This window comes from Bufo gargarizans, chromosome 2 (genome assembly GCF_014858855.1).
Source record: "Bufo gargarizans isolate SCDJY-AF-19 chromosome 2, ASM1485885v1, whole genome shotgun sequence".
NCBI lineage: Eukaryota > Metazoa > Chordata > Amphibia > Anura > Bufonidae > Bufo > Bufo gargarizans.
The window spans coordinates 19,813,852-19,840,466 of NC_058081.1; the positions used below are offsets into that span (position 1 = coordinate 19,813,852).

The 26,615-nt window shown below is 43.5% G+C and overlaps 1 protein-coding gene across 1 annotated transcript; it reads left to right on the plus strand.

The window, feature by feature from the left end:
* Window positions 1–484: 484 nt before the first annotated feature.
* Window positions 485–21,191, plus strand: LOC122925499. The gene is given in 10 exon segments (XM_044276855.1): window positions 485–497; window positions 2,653–2,794; window positions 3,767–4,058; window positions 6,718–7,392; window positions 7,394–7,549; window positions 11,787–11,864; window positions 13,804–14,007; window positions 15,275–15,502; window positions 20,071–20,194; window positions 20,287–21,191. Coding segments are annotated over 10 exon segments (2,817 nt in total).
* The last annotated feature ends 5,424 nt before the right edge of the window (window positions 21,192–26,615 follow it).

Here is a 26,615-nt window from a genome sequence, read left to right on the forward strand (position 1 = left end):
AGGTCAGTATTCTGCTCTGTGCAGACTGCAATTCGGATGAATTTTCCAACATATACGTCCATGCATGTTATGTATGGGCATATACTGTACTTGTTTTTATGGTCAGCACTCTGGCAAATTGACAGGGCAGTAGACTTTTAAATGTTGTAGAGAAAACTACAGCACTCCAAAGTGCATTAATTAATGGAAAAACTCTTCATTCATGAATCCAGCATCAAATTTGTAAGTATAGCACACACAATGTTCATCAGTCTGACCAATGTTTTGATCCTTGATCATGGCCTTGCCTGGAGTGTGTGTTAAACACTTTGGTCCTTCCTGCACCCCGATTATGGTCTTGCCAGGAATTGTGGTAACATTTTGGTCCTTCTACTTTGATCGTGGCTTTTACTGGAATATGTGGAGCACTTCATTCTTTCCAGGACCTTGATCATGGCCTTGCCAGGAATATGTGGATCGTTTCGGTCCTTCCCAGACCTTGATCATGGCCTTGTCTGGTATGTGTGGTAACATTTTGGTCCTTTCTGACCCTTGATCATGGCTTTGTTTTAATGTGTGGTAACATTTTGATCTTTCATGGACCTTGATCATGGCTTTGCCTGGAATGTGTGATACATTTTTGGTCCTTTCTGAATCTTGACCATGGCCTTGCCAGGAATGTGTGGCAACATTTTGTCCTTTACAGAGCTTGACTAATCACAGTTAAGGATCATGATTTGATAGCACCATATGAATTGTCCCTAAGTCTTTAATGACACTGTCTGCTGTGCTACTGAGGTGCTCATGAGTGAGGAGTCTGGAGCTTTAGGGGATGTTCACATAAGCAAAATACTCATCTAAAAAAAATAGTGTTTTGTTTGCAGAAGGAGAAAACTGAGGCTGACTAGTCCTATTCATTGGGGTTGATCAGTGTGTGGCCACCAGGCATGGTCTCAGCACTGCTTCTGGCTTGGAAAGAGTGGCAAAATAGGACAAGTCACTTCTTTTTTTAGCACGCTAAAAAAAAACACCAGTCACTGCTTGCCATGCATGCCGATGTGAGGCATTTTTCCATGCTGATTCTGAGGTGTCGTGCTCTAAGGGCACTGAATATTCAAAGGTTGCTTTCTTTTCCATAATTTTTACAAACTCACGTCAATGCATTATGGTTTTTGTTACAATCTTGTGAAAACCACAGTAAAAACAGACATCCAGGGGAAATAGCATTTCCTAATCAGGAAAGAGGCTACCAATCTGCTAAGGACCAAAGGAAGGCTGAGTATGATCAACCCTGCAGGGTTCTTAGTGAGTATATTTGTTAAATTGAACATCTCAAGCCTTTGGCTAGAGTAGGTTCCTCAGTGGGTGTCCTTCTGCAGAAGATGGTTTTGGGAAGTACAGTGACCCACCAGGCCACGGCTAGTGATGGAGTTTGGTATATACTGTGAAAAGCTAGGCAATGTTATATAGTGTTCATGTTTTGTACCCTGTTTTAATGTTTTTATACTGTGTTATGCTCTGTAACCTGAATCAGAGGTTATTACATAGACCAACCCAAAGGAAAGGGGAGCTTAAACTGTTGAACTGGGCCTCTCCTCTGTGTCCTGAGTTAGTTGAGAGGCAGGAGTGAGTGCAAGTACGCAGCTAACTCCAGTCCTGGAATCAGCTTCAGTTGAGACCCAGGGAGTACTCCAGGAAAGTCCTAGAGATGATATGTAGATAAAGCACTTTTTAGAACATTGAGCAGCTGAAAGAGGAAGTGTGTGAATTAGTCTGCTCACGTATATATGGCTACTGGACTTCACAGCAGGTGACTGGGTGTAAAGCCCTCAGGCTCCCAGTCATATTAATATGGCAGGTTCAGAAATTGCAGACACTGCAGAAAGAATAGCATTCCTTGGCGGGTTTGGTATTTGAGGAATAGCTATGGAGATAAACTTAAATACAGCCTAGTTGCCACTATTTAAGACTGGTGACTCCATCTTGTGTGGAAGATTGTATGAACATTCGTACTGCAGTAAAAAATGCATTGTTTATGGTTAACTTCAACCTCCTCATCTCTATCTCCTGGTTTTTATGCTGCCCCACTGTTAGGCAGGTGTGCCCCAAAGTGTGTGTGTGTGTGGGGGGGGGGGGATTACTACTAGGTGCACCTCTCTTCACTTCAGCAGCCCTGGGAGCAAAGGTGAAGGACTCCACCATTGTGAGTACCACCAACACTACCACCACCCCCATCCCCCTCTTCAACCCTCCAGGTTGTTGTAGTACAGTACATCATGCAAGACATTTAAAGTAAATATAAAATAAAGTCCTGCTAATTTATTTTAGAATATTTAAATCATAGGCTGCATGTGGAGCCTTTGCTTCTACCCAGGAGTAGAATGGCGATATCTTGCTTCAGTGCATCTTCACAACAGAGGTGTACAAGAAGGAGGGCACCACCATTGACTTGGTTCTGTTGAGTGAATGAAGCCCGATGGATAATGTTTGACATACGTACCAAAATTAGGGTTCAAATCCAGTCTACACGGGGCCTAAGCCTATCATATGTGATGCAGTCTGTTAAACTTGTGAACCTAAGCCTATCAACTGATTTAAGATAGCCAAACAGCACTGCAAATTCTACCAATACATACTACCCCCAAGATAAATGACTTTCTTATTCTATTCCAGGGTTCTGGCTTGGTAATAAAAATTATGGAATGACCCGTTCTACATCTGACAATGCGTTTCTTACAGAAGATGTGGCTTATCTTCTTGCTGTATATACTATATTTCTGCCATTGCATCGAATATACTTGCAGACTGACCAGAAGTGAGATGACAGGAATGTCATTGAATGGGAATATAATAATTGGGGTGGTCGTGCCAGTTCATGTGGACAAAATATATGCAAAGGTCACTTACAAGGAAAGCCCAGTGCCGGCCATGTGTAAGACGTAAGGCTTGTTTCTTATCTATTGTTGCTAACAGGTTAGATACAAGTTGACCATTATTGTACTAAAGTGGTCTTCCAATCTTGTATAAATAATGCTTGCAGGGAAATTCAGACCGTGAATTTCTAATTGGTAGGATTCATCTCTACTATGAAGTTATGTATCAAGGCCTGTGTAAAAGGCTGAACATTGACTTATACAGTGGGATAAGTGCCTTCCAACATGTGGCACCCGAGGAAAGCTAATCTGGAGAGAAAACTAATATGAAAAATAAAATGAATGCATTACATATGTTTGGTTGTTCATTAGGGGCTTGGCCTTTTTAGGATTCAAAGGGGAGGGGTAAATGATCCTAGGCCGTTGGGAGGGGTAAATGATCCTAGGCCATGAAAAGAATATCCAGCTTTTCATAGGAGTAAAATGTAAAAATATTTTGTGTGCATTTGGCATCATTGACAAACTCCACCAGGTGGCCTGTTCTCCAAACTACCACTCAAACCTCTGGCCTGGAGAAGACTGAGGGTAATTTATTTGCTGCAATCTGCGACTTCTCCCTGCTCACGCCAGGTCTAAAAAAGTGGGTCTGGTGTGGCCAGGAAAGGAGGCAGGCCCGTCTCATTTATCATTTTTATGCCTGGTTTAGGCGTAGAAAATGATCTAAATGTAAGCCAGCTAGGAGGCTGTCTTTCATTTAGAAGCGACAGTGGAGACCGGCGCCTCTTCTTAACTTCGGCAGATCCATGCCAGCACAGGGTCTTATTAAGACCGACATCTAAAACGTCAGTCTTCACAAAGGTGCCCCTATATTTCTACATGATTTCAGTGAGCATTAACTTCCATATTGTTCTCAGCTTCAGGTTAGAGAACTACCAGCGTGTCCAAGCCGTACATTTTGCTGTGGAGGAAATTAACAAAAACCTAGATTTCTTGCCAAACGTGACCATAGGATTCCAGATCTTTGACTCTTGCACAGTTCTCCAGAGAGCAATATCAGGAGCCCTGCAGCTGTTGAGTGGATATGGAAGACCATTGCCGAATTATCAATGTAGGCAGGATGCCCGTTTGGCTGCAGTTATTGGACATTCTATATCTACATACACAATCTTACTAGCTCATGTACTAGGGCTATACAGATATCCACAGGTAAGTGATAATTATTACGTGATCCTTTCCTAAGGTGCTCAAATCCCATTGGTTATCTTAGACTAGGGTTTCCTCTAGTGGTAGCTGCAGGCAAAATCTCTAATTTAGTCCAGGCCCCTTAGAAGAAGAGAAATGTTGTACACCTGTATGGGGTGTACGCTATTGGTATGCTATGATTGATGGTTGGAAATCAAACCAAAAATAGATTATTAAAGTTTTGATTTAATCTAATAATAATGCTAGTAGAAATTAATATTTGATTACTTGTGCTATTATTTTATTTAGACAATCAATGATTTTTATTAGTAAATATGTCTCCTTTCTTTTCTATGGTCTTGACTAAAAAAATCCTGTGATATGTTGCCTAAGATGACCAACTTTTTAAAGAATCATGATATCACGATATTCTGTCACGAGATGTCTATCCCATATGTCTCTATATATGGCCACCAAGTGGTTGTGATATTAATTGCAGTCTCTCAACAGTTTTGCTAGCATGTATTGTGTCATGAAGTTTATATCCTATATCTGTGATGGCTAACCTCTGGCACTCCAGCTGTGGTTAAACTATAACTCCCAGCATGCTCCATTTATTTCTATAGAGTGCTGAGAACAGCCAAGCATGTGTGCATCTTGGGAGTTGTAGTTTTACCACAGCTGGGGTGCCGGAGGTTAGCCATCACAGTCAAATATATATATATATATATATATATATATATGTGTAGCCACCCATTGATTGTGATGTGAATTGCAGGCCTTAACCAAATTAGAGATGGAAAGATCCAGACTGGTATCGGACAATTGGTTACGATATGTCTCATCCGGTTTCGGCTGTGTCTGGTCCTCCATAAAGTCTCCTCCTCTGGGTCCAATATTGGACCCAGAGGAGGAGACTTTATGGAGGACCAGACACGGCCAAAACCGGATGAGACATATCGTAACCACTTGTCCGATACCAGTCTGGATCTTTCCAATGAGGGGCGAATCATACGGTAGCCTTCTGTAAAGCCATAATACCTAAACTGCGTCACCTGGTCTGAGATTCGACCCGCAGGGTAATGAATATGGTTGCAATCTGACTACCGTAGCTAAATCTGCGGTATTACCATACACCTAGTGCGCCGCACTGAATTGGAGACCTGGCACCCTATGGACACAAGGCTCTTCCTCTATCCATGACCACCTTGAGATTTTTACCCGTTCTCTGAGTAGTCATCAAACCGTATGTGTTTCTTCCTCCTTTATATAAGATTAATGGGTCCAATATAAGATGTAATGACACCGTGGCATCAACAACGGTGTGCTACACCCGCTTAACGGAGCTCGGTGTATTTACCTGCGCTCCATCCTCTAACTATCCAAGTGTATTTGTTTTTTGATTATCTATATATCCTTTTTTCATCACCCCTTGATAATCCCACATGGTGGGGGAAACGCGTCAGGGTTTTTCAGCTTAATATCCTAACTATCACATTAATTATCTGGGTGTGTTTTAGATTACTCAGGTGTACCTTGTACCTCTTGATGAGTTCTCACATCAACAGGGCTGTATACATAGGGCACCTCCTATCTTTATGTCTGTGTGTTTGTTTGTATAATAGGTAGTCCACCTACGTAGCTAGCATCCACCACCTGTCATTTTCGAGGGAATGATAGGAGGCGGTAGTTTAGGCTCGAGGACAGAGAGTCCCCACCATCAGGGGGCGTCTCTGGGCTGAGGTGTAGTTTAGGGTATCTGTGTAGGGACACTACTCCCCCCCCGCATCAACAGCTCACCCAACCCCTGGTGGATCTACCTTCAAACAGTGTAGTTGAGTTTGTCATGTCATACATGTTATAATTTCATTGAAGTATTTATTTTTCAAGGGTTGACTTGATTGCTGGACTAGGTTTATTTTGTACGTTTAACCCAATACTATCCCTTATCATATAACTGCTGGACCTTAACATTTTAAATTATTCCCAGAGAACCCCTTTAATATTGTAAATGCAGCCAAATGTACCTGTCTTATACACATTTCTGAAGACGAGTGTTGACCAAATTGAGCTTCAGATACAAGATCCAAAGTAAATTTGTTCAAACTTTGTTTGAATGCTGTACGGAGATACATCTCCGTACAGCATTGAAATATATGGGCTCTTGCAAGGGAAATTTGTTATCACGAAGTTTAGCAATAGCAGTCAATAACTTTTAAAATTTGGATCCAAGCTGGTACCTGGGTACCGAAGTCGACTTCAGATCCAGATTTTAAAATAGTTTTCAAGTAATAGAATCGATGGCCGAATGTATTCAACAAAGTCTCGTGAGACTTTGCTGGAAACAAATTTCAACTCGTAGGAGCCTATAAATTGTAATGCTGGACGTAGAGCATTAAAACAAAGATTTGAATGAATCAACTTCCTATGTAGTGGATCTTCCCCAGAAATATCACCCTTGGCAATGCATATGGTAAAATCCACAGAAAAATCCACCTGTTACTCATGCAGGTTTGTGCTACAAAGTTGTGGCAACAATATTCACAGTGGATTTTTCCTACTCAGTTCATATCCTGTGGAAAGATACCCCACCGAAAAACAAACATTTTAAGCCTCTCATAACGACTATTAGTGTTCCTGAAACACGGTTCTCACTTGATGATATTCTGGAATTTTCCCACAGATCAGTCACTTTTCCACAAGTTCTCTCCTCAGTAACCACGTTCAGTTCCGCTCATTCTTTCGAACAGTTCCCAGTGATGCCTTCCAGTCTCGTGGCCTAGCACAGCTGGTGTTGAACTTTGGATGGACCTGGATTGGTCTAGTGGCCATCGATAATGACTATGGGCAGCAAGGAATCCAAATGATCAAGAGGGATATAATAAAAGCTGGGGCTTGTTTGGCCTTCACGGAGAATATAGTCTCCAGTCGACAAGATCGAAACGCCCCACACATTGCTCGGGTGGTTAAAGACTCATCGGCCACAGCAGTGGTCATCTTCTCTACTGATATAGACTTAGCCTATGTGCTGGATGAGATGTTGCGGCAGAATATCACAGGGAAGGTTTGGATTGCCAGTGAAGCTTGGGCTACTTCGCCTTTCTTATCAGTACTTAAATATTCAAGACTTCTTTTTGGGACAATTGGTTTTGCCCTTCATAGTGGCACTATGCCAGGATTTGGAGATTTCCTCAATAGGATCAATCCATCCATGGTCGTAGGAAGGGAATGGATAAAAATATTCTGGGAAGAAGTGTTTGGATGCAAATTCCTTGATGAAAAAATTCCCAAAGTCCTTTCAAACTCATCGCTAAAAGAATGCACAGGTCAAGAAAGTCTGGAGAATATCCGAGAACAGTTACAATGACATCTCTGGTCTGAGGGTAACATACAACATCTATACAGCAGTTCTTGTGATAGCAAAAGCTCTGCATGATTTAAGTAAATGCAAGAATGGAGATGGACCATTTCTCAATGGAACATGTGCTGATATTGAGAACTTCAAGCCATGGCAGGTTAGTAAATTCTCATATGCACAATAGGACTTTAAAAATGTTCTTACCAACATGGCTGTGTTCTTCATGTACACAGATGTTATTTTTCGAAATTAACATACTTTATGGATTTGAAGGTGATCCAATTTTTTTATATTTTAGTTTCCTGTATAAATTGGTGAAGATAGACAATGGAAGGGAGAAGAAAGCTGGTGACAGACACTTACAGCAGTCGCTTATTTATTTGAAAACATGGGTTCACAAGGCCCTCATACACTTTAGGTGGCCCCTTTCTCCTTGGTGCACAGGAACTTCTCCCCTCTGCACTGATAGCCTCTCGCCCCTCCCCTTAATTGACAGGTCCAGGCATCTCGTCTGGCTCTGTAATTTCATGCCTGTGCTATAAATTACTCTATTGAAGCATGCACTGTAGATCTGCTTCTGCAAGTATCGCAGATGACTACTGCACATGAGCCAATTATGTCATCCTCTACCCGAATGAGGTTGAGCACCTTCTATTGTGTAGGGGATGATGTAATTGACACATCTGCAAATGCTTAAGAAGCATAGCTACAGTACTACTACATCTTGGCTTAATCCCTGCAATATATTATAGTCATGATTATACATATAGACAATATACAGCATGTAGACAATAATGGTACTTCAGCAAAAAATCCAAATCATTATGGCTGTGGAAATGTGGGAAGGTGTAAAAATGTACCCTTGAAAGCAAAAATGACAGGGGTCATCCAACTTTGGGGCATTTTTAACTGTGGGCAGTACTGCTTTGTAGCTGTTAAAAAAAAACTCTCCTGTCTCTCCGTTCTGGCTCCCAGACTCCCTTCACTGGTCTTCCAATCTCTGTCCTGTAAACTTCCAGACATGTGTTGACATGCTGAGCTGCTTGTGGCCAATGACTGGCCTAAGCTGAAATGTGTCTCCTAGTGGCACATGACTCAGCAGTGGTGTGAGGCTAGGAGACACATCATTACTAAGGCCAATAATTAGCTGCAATGGTGCACCTGACCCAATCCATCCAGAAGTTTACAGGTTGTGCCTGGAAGACTTGTTAATAAAGCCAGAGAGACTGGGATTTAGAATAGAGTTTACATTTAAAAAGGTTTCAAATCAATACAGGCCCTTTAAAGGGGTTGTCCACCTCCCACAGCAATTTTAGTTTTGTCCCCGATTGTGCTCAGCCAAATGAAAGAAAGCCACTTACTAAGCTGGTGCTCAGTTTCAGTGCCGAGGGTCCCTACTGCATTTCCCAGTGGACTGGAAGTGTCCCTTTTGTTGTTACATGCTGTCACGAGGGTCTCATGACCTATTACTGACCCTGTTGTGCCTGGGGTCAGAAGGTCACAGTGGGTGGCTACTCGCTCGGTTTTAAGAGATCGCTCCATGACCTAGTGGTGGGAAAGGATTCCGGTTCAGGTTTTCCTGCTTAGGTTTGCAAGCCTTTTTGTCCCATTTAGGAATCTGTAGCTTTTCCTTTCAACTGTTCTCTATCAGCCACTACCAGCTACTATATATTCTCCCTTTCTGCTTCCCTTGTTGCCAGATATAGACCTTCCTTCCAGATCTTCTATTCTGACCTCAGGCGGACAACTGTTGCTGTGGAGCCATTGGAACTGGAGCTGTTGGATCTCCGGTTGACTACTACTGTTGTTGTCTCCCTTCGGGGATTGTTGATTGTGTTTATGTTGTTTGTCCTTTCCCTGTTGTTACCCTAGGTGTCAGTGGTGAGGACTAGTGCTCCCACCACCCTATTCACGACCTAGAGTATATTTCAGGGTAAGCCAGGGAAGAGGCACGTGATCGGCGTACAAGTTAGCAGCCCATCTAGGGACGTCAGGGCAGCCAGGTGCCAGTGCCATATGAGCTAGAGGTCACCAGCCCTCCCTCCCTAGTGGAAGAGTACTCCTCTTCCCTCCACTCTGCGCCACATTTCTGTTACCTGCCATCTCAGATGTGATATTATATCTGGCTCTTATTTTGTTTTTTCTTTTTTTTTTTTAAGGAAAAAAAAATCCACTATGGATCCTATTGCTGCTTTGACAAAGCAGTTGCAAGGTCTGTCTCTTGAAGTGACAGAATTGAGGGTGTGGGTCCTTCAGCAGGAGCAGCTGCAGCAGACCTCAATCCCAGTAGTTGCTATGGGTAACCAGGTAAATCCGTAACCTCAAGTTGCTCTCCCAGACAGATTTTCTGGAGGGAGAGACAAATTTGTGGTGTTCCAAGAATCCTGTAAATTATATTTCAGGCTGCGCCCAAATTCCTCTGGTAATGAGGAACAGCGGCTGGGGATTGTTATCTCTCGTCTCCAAGGGGATACTCAATCCTGGGCTTTTTTGTTGCCAGCTGGTACCCAGGCCCTCCGGTTGGAAGATGAGTTTTTTGAGGTCCTGGGTCTCATATACGATGACCATGACCGAGTCTCCCTAGCTGAGTCTAGATTACGGCGGCTTCAGCAGGGAGATCGGTCAGCGGAGGATTATTGTTCCGAGTTTCGAAGGTGAGCCACGGATACTCTGTGGAATGATCCGGCTCTCAGGAGCCAGTTTTGCCAGGGGTTGTCAGAGAAAGTAAGACGCGCTTGCACTGTATTATAAGACTCCTATATCCCTTGAGGCTGCTATGTTCCCATTTATAAGAATTCATAGATGCCTTAGGGATCTTGTCCTCCAGAGACTTTTCTCATGCAGGAGTCTGTTTGTTCTGACTCAGACGTACCTATGCAACTAGGGGAAGCCACTTATCAGGTTGGTCCTCCTGGGATTCGCTGTAAGACAAGGTATTGTTTTTTCTGTGGTCGGAGGGGTCATTTTATTAGAGCTTGTCCATCTATACCCAAAAAGAAACAACAGCCGGAACTACTGACCGCAGGTTGTGCGGAGGATTACAACCTGGGCGTATACATCTCCTCCATACAAACTTCTCAGTTTGTTTTGCCAGTTACGGTAATCTTGGGTAATAAAACTGAGACAATCTCAATTCTTTTGGACAGTGGGATGGGGTTAATATTGTGGATGCCCAATTCGCTCGGACTCTGGGTTCGTCTTTTAGTCCTTTATCTAGATCAATCCCTATATTCACTATCGACTCTGCTCCTCTTACTAAGGGGAACCTGACATACATTGTAAATAACATACATCTTTGGGTGGGGGCCCTCCATAATTAGTTTATTTCTTGCTATGTCCTTGCAGGTCTTCCTACTCCTATAGTATTAGGTCTTCCCTGGTTGGTAGTGAACAATCCTGTTGTTGATTGGCAGGCCAGGGAGATATTGGAGTGGAGTGAGCATTGTAGGGACAATTGCTTAAGTAGCAGTTGCTCGGCCACCTTCATTACAACCTTACCAGAATTTGTCTCCGACTTTAAAGATGTTTTCTCTGAGAAGGGGTATCAGGAGTTACCACCGCATCCCCAAGACCAGGTTATATAATCTTTCTGGCCCCGAAAGACATGCCATGAGGGACTATATTTCCAAGAGTTTGGCTAAACGACATATCAGAGCCTCTTCTTCACCCGTGGCTGCAGGGTTCTTCTTTGGGAAGAAGATAGATGGGGGCCTGCGTCCTTGCCTAGATGTTCGTGAACTAAATCAGATAACTATCCGAGACCCCTATCCTCCATTTCCAACCTTTTTAATCAGATTGCTGGTGCAAAATGGTTTTCCAAAATGAATTTAAGGAGAGCCTACAATCTTATTCGCATTAAAGAGGGGGATGAGTAGAAGACAGTGTTTAACACTCCTGAGGGGCATTATAATAACCGAGTCATACCATTTGGCATGGCTAATGCTCCTGCTGTCTCTCAACACTTTGTCAACAATATCTTTTGTCATCTTGTCGGCAGATTTGTGATGATATATCTTGACAATATTTTCATCTATTCACCTGATATGGAGACACACAAGGTATATGTCAGGCAGGTTTTGCTGATTTTACGAACGAATAAGTTATATGCTAAATTGGAGAAATGTGTACTCGCCGTACAGGAGGTACAATTCTTGGGGTATCTACTATCAGCTTCAGGGTTCCGTAAGGATCCAGAGAAGGTCCGCATGATCCTAGAATGGGATCTTACTGAGAACATAAAAACTCTGCAGCGTTTTTTGAGTTTTGCCAATTTCTAGAGAACATTTATTCAGAACTATTCTGTGATTGTCAAATCCCTTACGGACATGACAAAGAAGGGGATTGGTTTTTCAAAATAGTCTGATGCTGCTAAGCTGGCTTTTTCCTCTCTAAAGGAGAGTTTCACCTTGGCACCCATACTGGTCCAGCCTGATGTTTCTCAACCTTTTATTGTGGAGGTTGATGCATCGGAGGTGAGCGTGGGGGCTGTACTGTCCCAGCGTCCGTCTCCAAGTAAATGGCATCCATGTGCTTTCTTTTCTAAGACATTTTTGGCAGCTGAGAAGAATTATGATATAGGCAACAGGGAACTTTTAGCTATTAAATCAGCGTTTGAGGAATGGCATCACCTTTTGGAGTGGGCAGCTCATCCTGCCACGGTGATTACGGATCATAAAAAACCTGTTATACCTTGAGTCTGCTGAGCGTCTTACCCATAGACAAGCTAGGTGATCATTCTTTTTTACCAGGTTTAATTTTATTATCACTTATTGTCCGGGGGCAAAAAATACCAAAGCTGATGCATTGTCCCAAATTTTTTCTAGAGGAGGTTATGTTGACGATCTGGTGCCGATGCGTTAGACTCAGACCTGGAGTGGAGGGTGTTGGAGGCTCAGGGGGATGCCCCGGTCTCCTGTCCCTCAGGAAAGTTATTTGTGTCTGAATTTGTGCCTTGAAATACTGAAAGAACACCATAACTCTTCACTTGCTGGGCACCCTGATAGTAGGGCAACCTCGGATCTATTGTCTCATCGTTTTTGGTGGCCAAGGTTGCATCAAGATGTAATTGATTTTGTGTCTACCTGCATGACCTGTGCATGCGCTAAAGTCACTCATACTCGTTCGGCGGGGTCTCTGTTGCCAATGGTCATTTCAAACAGACCGTGGACACACCTGCCAATGGATTTGATTACTGACCTACCTGTATCTGCGGTAAAACTGTTATTCTGGTAGTAGTAGATAAATTCAGTAAAATGGTCTATTTCATTGCCTTACCTGCGTTGCCAAATGCTAAAACCCTGGCTCAGTTTTTTATCAGTGAAATTGTGAAGCTTCACGGGGTCCCTTCTGATTTTGTTTCGGATCGGGGAACCCAGTTTATTTCTAAATTCTTGAGAGCATTTTGTTCTCATCTTGGGGTGCATTTGTCCTTTTCCTCAGCCTTCTATCTGCATTCGGAATGGCCAGACCGAACGCACCAACCAAAACCTAGAGACTTAACTTAGGTGCTTTGTGTCTGAAAATAAGGAGGAATGCTCATCTTACTTACCTTTTAGCAGAGTTTGCTATAAACAATCGCCGTGAAAATTCAACTGGTAAATCACCATTTTTTGGTGCATATGGTTTTCATCCTCAATTTTGCACTGATCTCTGAAGAAGAACTGTTTACGTCATCACTCTCTTCTGTATGACGAAAGGTTCAAAGCAATTTGAAAAATATGGGAGGCATATATAAAGGAATTGCTGATAAGAAACGTTCCCCCTGGTCCGAACCTAGGGGTGAATGTGTGTGGTTGTCGACTAGAAATATTAAGTTAAAGAGTTCCATCTTGGAAAATTGGGTCCTAGGTTTATCGGTCCTTATAAAATAATTGTCCTCATTAACCCAGTGGCATTTCACTTGGAGCCTCCTGAAACTTTGAAAATTCATAATGCATTTCATAAATCGTTGCTCAAAAAGTATGTTGCACCTCTGGAACAATGATCGTTACCACCCCCTCTAATTATTGTCGATGGCAATTTGGAGTTTCAGGTGGCAAGAATTATTGATTCTCGTTTTGTCCGTCGCTCCCTTCAACACCTTCAACATCTGGTGCATTGGAGGGGTTATGGTCCGGAAGAAAGAATGTGGGTGCCAGCATCTGAAGTAAACTGCCAGCAGGTTAATTCGTTCTTTCCACATTTCTCATCCGGAGTGACCTGGTCCTGAGTGTCCAGTGGCCCCTCGTAGAAAGGGGGTAATGTCACGAGGGTGTAACAACCTATTACTGACCCTGTTGTGCCTGGGGTCAGAAGGTCACAGCGGGTGGATACTCGCTCGGTTTCAAGATATGGCTCTATGACCTAGTTTTGGAAATGGATTCTGGTCCAGGTTTTTCTGCTTTGGTTTGTGATCCTTTTTGTCACATTTAGGAATCTGTAGCTTTTCCTTTCAGCTGTCCTCTGTCAGCTACTCCCAGCTACTATATATTCTCCCTCTCTGCTTCCCATGTTGCAAGATATAGACCTTCCTTCCAGAACTTCTATTCTGACCTCAGGTGGACAATTGTTGCTGTGGAGCCGTTGGAACTGGAGCTGTTGGATCTCCGGTTCAATCATGTGGTTGTCTTGCTTCAGGTATTGTTGATTGTGTTTGTGTTGTTTGTCCTTTCCCTGTTGTTACCCTAGGTGTAAGGGGGAAGACTAGTGCTCCCACTGCCCTATTCTCTACCTAGGGTTTATTTCAGGGTAAGCCAGGGACGAGGCACGTGATAGGCGTATGGGTTAGCAGCCCATCTAGGGACGTCAGGCCAGCCAGGTGCCAGGTGAGCTAGGGGTCACCACTCCTCCCTCTCGCTAGTGAAGGGTACTTCTCTTCCCTCCCCTCAGCTCCACACATCTGTTACCTGCCATCTCAGACGTGATACATGCTCCAGGACAGCCGTTGACTGGCCCCATCGGTCTCATGCTGTCACGGATGATGTTTCAGATAGCTGGAACTTATGAATTAACGTCCGACTGGCTTGATCCCAAACTAAGGAGAGCCCTATAAAACCCTAAGAGCTCTCCCTAAATGTTATGCCCATCCAAGGGTCTCAATGGTAGACGATTGCATGCCCACGTACCTAAGACTGTGTGACACCTTAAAACCCTATAATAGTGAGGGGACACGACCACCGGCTCCCTGTACTTAATACAGACGGAGTCAGGGTCACCTAGAATCAAGCCAGCAAGGAAACACAATACATGAAAAGACTTATCTGAGCAAACAGCAGCAGCAGCCTCCAGCAGTGAACACTTCATCCAGGAAGTAGTATAAACCGCAAAGTGAGGCAGTATGGGAGGCAATATAAAGGGAGACAATTAGTCTAAATAGGTGACACCTGGGAGAAGGAAAGGAGATGACAAAGTGAAACCAAAACAAAGAACGTCATGCAAGAGGTAGAGAAGGACGTCTGCCAGATCTTCTCACAGAACTGGTGGTGACACATGCTGTTTAGAGACATGCCACCTCTGAGGACATTGAATGGCTGCAGCAATACCTCTGATGGATGGGAGGTCAAACTTTCAAACCACAGGGGACAGCAGTTGGGACTGGACCTTTTGCACTGGAATGGAGCATGGATGAATAGGTAAGTGGCTTTGTTTTCTTTTGGCTAAACACTTTTGAGGCCATAACTAAAATTTCTGTGCAGTTCAGAAAGCCAGTTTAAAGGTTTGGTACAGGATTAGGGCATCATGGCATCTTTCTTCCAAAGTGTTGTTTCTGGTATCTAGTAGCTCAAGTATATGAACTTTAAGGGTGTTGAGCTAATGTTTTCCAAATGCCTTTAAGGGGTTGCATTTCTGTAAAGTACTTCTATATATGTATTTAGATGATCGATCCCACATCATTTCCATACAGCTGTTACATTACGTGAAGAAGTTACGTCTGAGCATGTCCAGTGGAAGACAACTCTTCTTCGATGAGAATGGAGATCCACCTGCCGCATACGATATAGTGAACTGGCATCTCAGCCCAGAAGGAAAACTCCAGCAGGTCAAAGTGGGAAGTTATGACACCAGTATAACCAGTGGAAACGTCTTCATTATTAATACCAGCCATGTGCAATGGGGAACTAAAGACCACGGGGTGAAGATGGTGGGGAAATATATTTGGATTTTCCTGTACAAATTATCAAGCCCTTTTCAATATGACGGTATTCTATTCAGTCTACTTGATGTTTCAACTTCTCATTGTTTTCACAATCTCTGCTGGTTTTTAGTAAATGGAAACAACCATTTTCATAGAGCCAAAGATGAATAGTCAGATCCTCATGCTACAGATGAGCATTTTGTTATAAGAGTGAGCTCTGGTGCACTGTAACGAGCCATGCACTTGCACCAGTGGACCTGATCAGCACAAATATGAAAATGCTAGTTTTTGATCCCTTTAGTTGAATAGTCATTTCCTCAGATTTGATTTGGGAGAATTTCCCCAGGCCCCAGACCACTTACCACTAAGCTATAGCATTAGCATATAGAGAAGAATGTTTTTTCTGGTGTTTTATCTTTATAGTCATATATTGTGCCTGTGAATAAAGCAGTAACATGTATATTAGCTTTCTAAACATAGAAATTTACTCTTCTCAATCTGGTAAGGCTACAGTATGTATACAGTATAAATATATATATAGAGTTGCAAGAAAATTTATGTGAACCCTTTGGAAAGATATTTACAGATAAACCAGCAAACCTGCTCTGCTCAGCCCACATACACACCTTAATGGTATGAATGATGTGTCCTCGTGCCTTGGCTAAAACACCCTGGATTCCCTGAGATGGTGAAAAGGGGAATAGGAGCAGCCTGCTTGCACAGAACCTGGGATAGGAGAGATGACACCAACACAACCAAGATAGCAAACAACAAAAACTGAAACCACACTTATCTTTTCTGAGCTGGAACAGACAACCTTCCTTCCTTGCTTCAAAGGCCAGAATGATTTCTATAACCCGCTCAGAGCACTGGGATAGAGAGCTATTTAAACTAATGACCCCACCCAGTGCACCTGATGGGAGGCGGATCCAGAACGGCTCCTAAACAGAACACTAAACACGTGCTGCAATTCTGGCGGACCTCCGTACATAGTCAGAGCAGGACATGACAGATATGGATTTCTGCACAAATTGCTTATAAAATGTGATCCAATCTTCATCTAAGTCACAACAATAGACAATCACAGTCTGCTTAAGCTAATAACACACAAAGAATTAAACATTACCATGTTTTTATTGAACACACCATGTAAACATTCACAGTGCAGGTGGAAAAAGTATGTGAACCCTTCGATTTAATAACTGGTTGAACCTCCTTTGGCAGCAATAACTTAAACCAAACGTTTCCTGTAGTTGCAGATCAGACGTGCACAACGGTCAGGAGTAATTCTTGACCATTCCTCTTTACAGAACCGTTTCAGTTCAGCAATATTCCTGGGATGTCTGGTGTGAATCGCTTTCTTGAGGTCATGCCACAGCATCTCAATCGGGTTGAGGTCAGGACTCTGACTGGGCCACTCCAGAAGGCGTATTTTCTTCTGTTTAAGCCATTCTGTTGTTGATTTACTTTTATGCTTTGGGTCGTTGTCCTGTTGTAACATCCATCTTCTGTTGAGCTTCATCTGGTGGACAGATGGCCTTAAGTTCTCCTGCAAAATGTCTTGATAAACTTGGGAATTCATTTTTCCTTCGATGATAGCAATCCGTCCAGGCCCTGACTCAGCAAAGCATCCCCAAACCACCATACTTCACAGTTGGGATGAGGTTTTGATGTTGGTGTGCTGTGCCTCTTTTTCTCCACACATATGTTGTGTGTTTCTTTCAAACAATTCAACTTTGGTTTCATCTGTCCACAGAATATTTTGCCAGTACTGCTGTGGAACATCCAGGTGCTCTTGTGCAAACTGTAAACGTTCAGCAATGTTTTCTTGGACAGCAGTGGCTTCCTCTGTGGTATCCTCCAATGAAATCCATTCTTGTTTAGTGTTTTACGTATTGTAGATTCGCAAACAGGGATGCTAGCATATGCCAGAGTCTTTTGTAAGTCTTTAGCTGACACTCTAGGATTCTTCTTCACCTCATTGAGCAGTCTGCGCTGTGCTCTTGCAGTCATCTTTACAGGACGGACACTCCTAGGGAGAGTAGAAGCAGTGCTGAACTTTCTCCATTTATAGACAATTTGTCTTACCGTGGATTGATGAACAGCAAGGCTTTTGGAGATACTTTTTCTATTTCTATTCTAAATCATAGATCTTCTGAGAGCTCTTTTGTGCGAGGCATCATTCACATCAGGCAATGCTTCTTGTGAAAAGCAAACACAGAACTGGTGTGTGTTTTCTATAGGGCAGGGCATCTGTAATCAACACCTCCAATCTCATCTCATTGATTGGACTCCAGTTGGCTGACACCTCACTCCAATTAGCTCTTGGAGATGTCATTAGTCTAGGGATTCCCATACTTTTTCCACCTGCACTGTGAATGTTTACATGGTGTGTTCCATAAAAACATGTTAACATTTCATTCTTTGTGTGTTATTAGTTTAAGCAGACTGTGATTGTCTATTGTTGTGACTTAGATGAAGATCAGATCAAATTTTTTGACCAATTTGTGCAGAAATCCATATCATTCCAAAGGGTTCACATACTTTTTCTTGCAACTGTATGTGTATATATATATATATATATATATATATATATGCAAAGCATAGGGCTCATGCAGATGACTGTGTGCTGGACATGCCCGTGCTGCGGACTGGAAATTGCGGTCTGCAATGCATGGGCACCAACTGTGTGCCTGCTGTCTGTAAACGCAGACCCATTCACTTGAACAGGGTCCATGATCCGCATCAGACGGTCCTGCATGCACTACTTTTTTGCGTGGCGGAGGCATGGGCAGAAAACCCACAGAAGCACTCCGTAATGCTTCCGTGGGCTTCTGATCCGTCCCTCTGTTCTGCACCGCACTGTATTTTCTGTATTGTGGACTCATTCAAGCCAGCCGCAATATAGACATGGCCGACACATAGTCGCGTACAGTCGTGCTTTGGGACACAGCTCTGCCCTCAGCATGTTGATGTCTAACCCTGTCAAGGGGAGGGGGAGTGTGCAGTGCACAGGGGATGTAATAACTGCAGTGCTCCAAAGATTCAGCCATACCCCCTGGTGCTCCAACTTGCGGATTTGCATGTGAATAAAAACTCTGATATAAGGTATATTTTAAATCAGCATGATGAGCTCTACAAGGCAGTATGCTTGGTTTAATAGGGTTGGTCATGCTGACTAGTGTTGGGCGCGAATATTCAAATAGCGAATATTAATCGCAAATATCGGCACTTCGAGAATTTGCTAATATTTAGAATATAGTGATATGTATTCGTAATTTCAAATATTCTAGATTTTTTTTTTCATCAGTAACCTCCCTTCTTGCTTGTGGGCCAATGAGAAGGCTGCAGTGTCTTTGTCTGAGCTTAGCAGCATCCCTACCCCTTACTATATAAGAACCTCCCCAGCTGCCCTTGTATGCAGTATTTTGCAGGTCTGAGAGAGACAGCAGTGTTATTGCTGTGCTTTCTGCTTTCCTGTGTCATTACATTAGATAGTTGGTTAGCTTATATATATATAACACAGACAGTGAGACATAGTCAGTGTAGGTTAGATAGTGATATAGTGTAGCTGTCCATACATACATGCTACATACATAGTGCTGTGATGTCACAAGTTCACAACAATACTTAGTCACTAATAAATAGTCAGACCTGTTAAAATGTGAATTTGCACATATTGTGCCAAAATCTGTGCATCATTAGTGCCGATTTCACAATCGGGAATATATTGGAGCACTCTATCTGCATATGAAGCTATTGTAATGTTCTGCCGAGCCAACCATTTTCTCAGGAAACGTCTAGCAGCTTGAAAAATGTAACTATAGTGACCCACGCCTGTATTTTGCGTGCATTACGCGAATATTACTCTGCCGATTTTTCGCTGTCAAGAAAATAATCTCGAATTTGCGAATATATGACAAATATACAACCAAATATTCACAAAATTTAGTGAATTCGAATATTGCCCCTGCCGCTCATCACTAATGCTGACAGAGCCTCTTTAAAGTACTTGTTAGCATAAATTCGTACCTGAATCAAATTTGTAAGTCCTGAAATGAATTTTAGGAAATTTGCGTATCTCTACGCCAACATTTTTAAATATTTTTTTTTACTCATGTAGAAATATCCTATCCTTGTCCACAGAATGGACAAGAATAGAACATGTTATATCATTGGAACGGACATACTGGGTGCTGTCCGCATCTTTTACAGCCCCATTCAAATCTGTAGTTCCACATCCAATCCACAAAAATGCAGACTGGATGAGGACCAAACATACGGTCATGTGCACGAGGCCTTAGCGTTATAATGGCCCACTGGCTCCACTGTATCAATAAACATTTCCTGTGTTGGTGCATCTAGAAGATTACATATGTATTTATACAGTGGGCAGAGTAGGTTATGACACCACTCGCTGTGGGATGATCAATGATGTGATTTTAAGTAAAAAAAATTGTATTTGGGGATTGGCACCAATTTATTATTTATTTATTTATTATTTTTTGCTTAATTCCATGACCTTGTAAATTTATTGTCCCTGTTCTCTAAAAAATCCTTCCAAGGTACCTGTTTCGGTTTGCAGCCCAAGTTGTCCAACAGGCTTCAGGAAAGCAGCCAGTGTAGGCAAACCTTTGTGCTGTTTCCAGTGCTTACGATGTCCATCTGGAGAGATATCCAACAAAACGGGTAGGAAACAAACAATATTTGTCCATTCACATCACATCATAGGACTTTAGACTTATGTAATATTATGTTTTGAACTTTTTTTTTTTTAACAGATGCAATACAATGTACCAAATGCCCATGGGATACGTGGCCAAATCCAACCCATGATCATTGTGTTCCAAAGACTAAAGAATACCTTTCATATGAAGATCCTCTAGGCATAACTTTAACGGCAACAAGTATCTCCTCTTCATTGGTTCCTGTGGCGATTTTTGGACTTTTTATTCACTACAGAACAACACCCATTGTTCGAGCCAATAATTACTCCTTAAGTTGTCTTCTCCTGTTGTCATTATTGCTCTGTTTTCTTTGCTCTTTAGTCTTCATTGGTTATCCCCATCATGAGAAATGTCTTTTGAGGCAAGTGACTTTCGGTGTTGTATTTTCACTTTGTGTCTCCTGCATCTTGGCCAAAACCATTATGGTTGTCTTAGCTTTTAAGGCCACAAGACCTGATAGTCAGCTAAGAAAATGGACTAGCCCACGTGTATCATATCTCATAGTCATCTCATGTATTATTATTCAGACCTTTCTTTGCATTATGTGGTTGTCATTCTCTCCTCCCTTTTTAGAAGTCAAATCAGAAACTAATTCGGCAGTACTAATTATTGAGTGTAATGAAGGTTCCTCTTTGGCTTTTTGGAGTATGCTTGGGTACCTTGGTCTCCTGGCCTTCATTAGCTTCATTGTTGCATTCTTGGCCAGGAGACTTCCAGACAACTTCAATGAGGCCAAGTTTATCACCTTCAGCATGTTGGCATTTCTAAGTGTCTGGATGTCCTACATCCCAGCATCTCTCAGTTCACGAGGGAAATATATGGTGGCCATGGAGATCTTTGCTATCCAATCATCAACCTGGAGTCTGGTGATTTGCATGTTCCTTCCAAAATGTTTTATTATTGTATTTAGACCCAGCATGAACTCAAGAGAGAAACTGATGGAGAAACCAAAAATGTGATTAGTTGACAATTAAAGGTTCTGGTTTCTACCTCTTTTTCAGTGTTTCATATAAAATATGCATTTTAAGTCATGCAATAAATTATTGTGATATTAAAACTGAAGATTATAATTTTTTATAGTCTCATTCTTACTTTTATTAGTATCAGTTGTATATAGACGGTTGTGTTTAAATAATTCAAAGGCTACTTCTATGTTATGAAAAATGTCCTCTTTTATTTGGTCCATTCAAAGAGGTTGTCCCAGAATGACATTTTTTCATCTATACACAGTGAGGCGCTCAGCTATCTCCAACAGTCCCACAGAGTTTGTATTGAGCAACATTTTGCATGCTCACTCTCTGGCTCATATTAAGAGGGTATATGGAAGCCCTGTTCTTGTAATTAGTTTCAGACACAGCAAAAATAAATGTTTCTAAATTAGAAATTTGTAAATTAACAAATTCTTAAAGTTAGTTAAGGTCAAAGGAGTGATTTAAAGGTCTGAGGCCCAATGCCATTTCTGGATCAGTCTCACTCAACTACTATGTGCCAATTAAACCGGCCAGTGGCCTGCATGTTGTTATAGAAAAGGGAAAGGGCTATGGTACTGGCACATGATATGGGGGGGCTCTGGCTACTGGCACATGATATAAGGGGGGCTCTAGCTACTGGCACATGATATAGGGTGGGCTCTGGCTACTGGTAGAGATGTCCCAAACTATTCGCCGGCGAATAGTTCCCGGCGAACATAGCTTGTTCGCGTTCGCTGCGGCGGGCGAACATATGCGATGTTCGGTCCGCCCCCTATACGTCATCATTCAGAAAATTTTGACCCTGTACCTCACAGTCAGCAGACACATTCCAGCCAATCAGCAGCAGTCCCTCCCTCCCAGACACTCCCACCTCCTATCAAATAGCAAGGACAGCATCCATCTTAGATTCATTCTGAAGCTGCAGTGTCACAAATTTGACTAAGTTGTAATTGCAATGCGATTAATGCAGGTTATATTAATCTCATTGCGAATTCAACTTAGAGCTGGGTTCCTAATGGTTACAGTGGCGTGGTGTCACCCCTGCCCCCCCCCCCCCCCGAAGCCATAATAAAGAGATAAAGAGAAAAAGAAAGCAGTAACTAAGTCAGCTCCAATCAGATATCTGCATAGACCCAGAGTCTTGGTCTATGTGCAGATATCTGATTGGAGATGACTTCTTATTTTCTCTTTTGCACATAAACGTTTAAACTATATTCCTTAGTAAAAATGACCAGTCCACACCATGTGGGTCTATATTTATGAGGGCCCCCCCTTAGCAAAGATTATTAAATGTGGCCGGGTGGCCCCAGCCCACAGTTCAACCCAACCCCTTATGTCTCCTGGCCTGGGGCCAGTCTCTATAATAATCCACAGTAATTTATGAATGGGGTTAGGTTATTAACTTATTATTATTGGGGTATTATTAAAATAATTTGGTCTATAAAGTCAGAGCCGCTCTACCTACCTCCTCCTCCCGACACCAGAGACTCCTGCAGGGCAGCTGCTGCGGCGCCCCACCGCTCACCAGGCTGCAGTGAGTCACCCCCGCCCCCTTTACCACGTGACGGTGCGGCCAATACAACCATTATGAACTCAGACCTAAGTTGTAATCGCAATGCGAATAATGCAGGTTATATTAATCGCATTGCGAATTCAACTTAGAGCTGCTGGGTTCCTAATGGTTGTATTGCTAGAATATAACGAAGATTGAGAATATAGCGCTATATTCGTTATATTCGTCAATTCTAGCAATACAACCATTAGGAACTCAGATCTAATTTGTAATCGCAATGTGATTAATGCAGGTTATATTAATCGCTTTGCGAATTCAACTTACCACACTCTGCGTCAACTACGTAATTTTCCATGGGAGTTTTACCATGGATCCCCCTCCGGCATGCCACAGTCCAGGTGTTAGTCCCCTTGAAACAACTTTTCCATCACTATTGTGGCAAAAAAGAGTCCCTGTGGGTTTTAAAATTCGCCTGCCTATTGAAGTCTATGGCGGTTCGCCCGAATCGCCCGTTCGCGAACATTTGTGGAAATCCGCATTCGCCGTTCGCGAACGGAAAATTTTATGTTCGCAACATCACTAGCTACTGGCACATGATCGGGGGGCTATGGCTACTGGCACATGAGATAGGGGGGCTCTGGCTACTGGCACATGATATAGGGTGGGCTCTGGCTACTGGCACATAATATAGGGGGGGCTCTGGCTACTGGCACATGATTGGGGGGTCTATGGCTACTGGCACATGATGGGGGGCTCTGGCTACTGGCACATGAGATGGGGGCTCTGGCTACTGGCACATGATATAGGGGGGGCTCTGGCTACTGGCACATGATATAGGCGGGGCTCTTGCTACTGGCACATGATAGGGGGCTCTGGCTACTGGCACATGAGATGGGGGGGCTTTGGCTACTTGCACATGATATAGTGGGGGCTCTGGCTACTGGCACATGATATAGGGGGGGCTCTGGCTACTGGCACATGATATAGGGGGCTCTGGCTACTGGCACATGATATAGGGGGCTCTGGCTACTGGCACATAATATAGGGGGGGCTCTGGCTACTGGCACATATATATACATTATGGTGGGTACTATGGGGAAGGTGGGAGAGGAGTACTATGGGGTCATCTACGGGGGCACTAAGAAGGGGTATTTTATACTTACAAATTATGGGGGACACTGAGGGCATCTTCTGGGGCACTATTTATGGGGCATTTTATACTGGTACATTATGGGGGCACTAGGAGGGAGGGGGAGAGGAGCACTATGGGGGCATTTACTGGCGGCACTATATAGGGGTATTTTACACTGGCACATTATGGGGCACTATGGGGACATTAGCTCAACTAGGGGCATTACAAGGGGTATTTTTTGCACTGTCACATTATAAGGAGAACTATTTCTATGGGGGGGGGGGGCATTATGGTGGGCTTTATTACTCCCCCATGGTATGACCCCCTAGTAGCAGCACCAGCCTCTCTCTGCTCCTCTATACCTCTGCCCATTCTCCAAATCCTTATTATGAAATCTTTCTCATTAGGATAAAACACATCAGCTCCGCAGAGCTCCCCAGCCAAAGTGCTGAAGTGGTGTTCGAGATCCCCAAGGGTCAAGCCAAGTAACTGTAAGTTTTCATATGAAATATATAGTTTTTCGCCCCAGGCTTGTTTCTTTAGCTATGGCTTAAGTTATGGTAGTTATTGTCCACCATTCTTAATAGGGGGCTTTATTGCAACATATAACTCTCTTTTAATTTAAATGCTGAGAAACGGGTGGAACATATGTGATGTCATAATATGGGCAGATCATCTGATAAGGAGGGGCGGCAATTTTTATCTTGCCTAGGGCGGCAAAAATCCTTGCATCGGCCCTGCGGCCGCCACCATCTTGCTTGAAGATCTCGGCCAAAATCACGTGCTGAGCGAGCTTACGTCATCTGTCACGGACGGTGTACAGGAAACAAGGCAAAGCAACATGTATAAATGACTCGCTGGATCCGAAAGCTAAGGAACCAAGGGAGACCCCTACAGAAGACCTGGCACTTTCCCTGGCTGCTCAGCCTATGCAAAGATCCAAATGGTGGAGGTTTGCATATCCACGAACCTTGACTATAAAGCCCTGAGCACCCTACAATAGTGAGGGGGCACGACCACCGGCTCCCTACACAAGATACGGAGGGAGTCAGGGTCACCTGGGATCCAGCAAACAGAAAATAACAGATAAAGGTACAACACTTAGCTTTGTAGCAGACAGGAGAACAAGGTCGGCATGCACACACACTCCAGGAAGTAGTATAAGCCGCCCAGAAAAGCATTCTGGGGAGGAATTTAAAGGGAAGCAATTAGTCCAACACATGACAGCTGAGAGAGGCTAACGAGAGGAGGAGCTGAATACCACAACACAGAAACTCAAGGAGGAGGTTCTGAAAGGCCTCTGTCAGAGCTTCTCAGCTGTCTGGTTGTGACAGTACCCCTCCCTCTACGAGTGGACTCCGGACACTCAGAACCCACCTTCTCAGGATGGGACCTATGGAAAGCCCTGATGAGACGAGAGGCCTTAATGTCCGTCACTGGGACCCACATCCTCTCCTCAGGACCATACCCCTCCCAATGAACATGGTACTGAAGAGAACCGCGGACAAGACGAGAATCCACAATCCTAGAGACCTGAAATTCAAGATTCCCATCAACCATAATCGGAGGAGGAGGCAAAGGCGAGTGTACAATGGGTTGAACATAAGGTTTCAATAAGGACTTATGAAAAACATTATGGATCTTCCAAGTCTGAGGAAGATCAAGACGGTATGCAACAGGATTGATGACAGACAGGATTTTGTAAGGCCCAATAAACCTAGGACCCAACTTCCAGGAGGGAACCTTCAATTTGATATTCTTGGTAGACAACCACACCAGATCACCAACATTCAGGTCCGGACCAAGCACACGTCTCTTATCTGCCACACGCTTATATCTCTCACTCATGCTCTTTAGATTATCCTGAATCTTTTGCCAAATAGATGACAAAGACGAGGAGAATCTGTCCTCATCAGGTAAACCAGAAGACCCCTCTCCCGAGAAAGTCCCAAACTGCGGATGAAACCCATATGCACCAAAAAATGGTGACTTATCAGAGGACTCCTGACGACGGTATCGACAGAATCCTGACGACAGAATCTGGAAACAAACTGCGTGCCCCTATCAGAGACTATGTCTGAAGGAATACCGTGCAATTTGACAATGTGATCAATAAATGCCTGCGCCAGCGTCTTAGCATTGGGCAAACCAGGAAAAGGGATGAAATGCACCATTTTGCTAAAACGGTCCACCACCACCAGAATCACAGTCTTCCCCGAGGAACGAGGCAGGTCCGTTATGAAGTCCATGGACAGATGTGTCCAAGGACGGGAAGGAATGGGTAAGGGAAGGAGAGGACCTGATGGCCGTGAATGAGGGACTTTAGCACGAGTGCAAGTCTCGCAGGCTGCCACAAAACCCTCAACCGACTTACGAAGCGCAGGCCACCAGAATCTCCGAGCGATGAGATCCAGTGTGGCTCTTACCCCCGGGTGCCCAGCAAGGACTGTATCGTGGTGTTCTTTAAAAATCTTGTGTCTTAAAGCACAAACAACCTCCCAGGAGGACAAAGATCAGGAGCCTCTGACTGGGCTGCCTGCACCTCTGCCTCCAATTCAGGAAAAAGAGCAGAGACCACCACACCTTCAGCCAAAATGGGACCCGGGTCTTCAAAATTCCCGCCTCCCGGAAAACAACGTGACAGGGCATCTGCCTTCACATTCTTAACTCCAGGGTGGAACGTGACAACAAAATTAAACCTAGAAAAGAACAAAGACCATCTGGCCTGTCTCGGGTTCAGACGCTTGGCTGACTCCAAGTAGGCCAG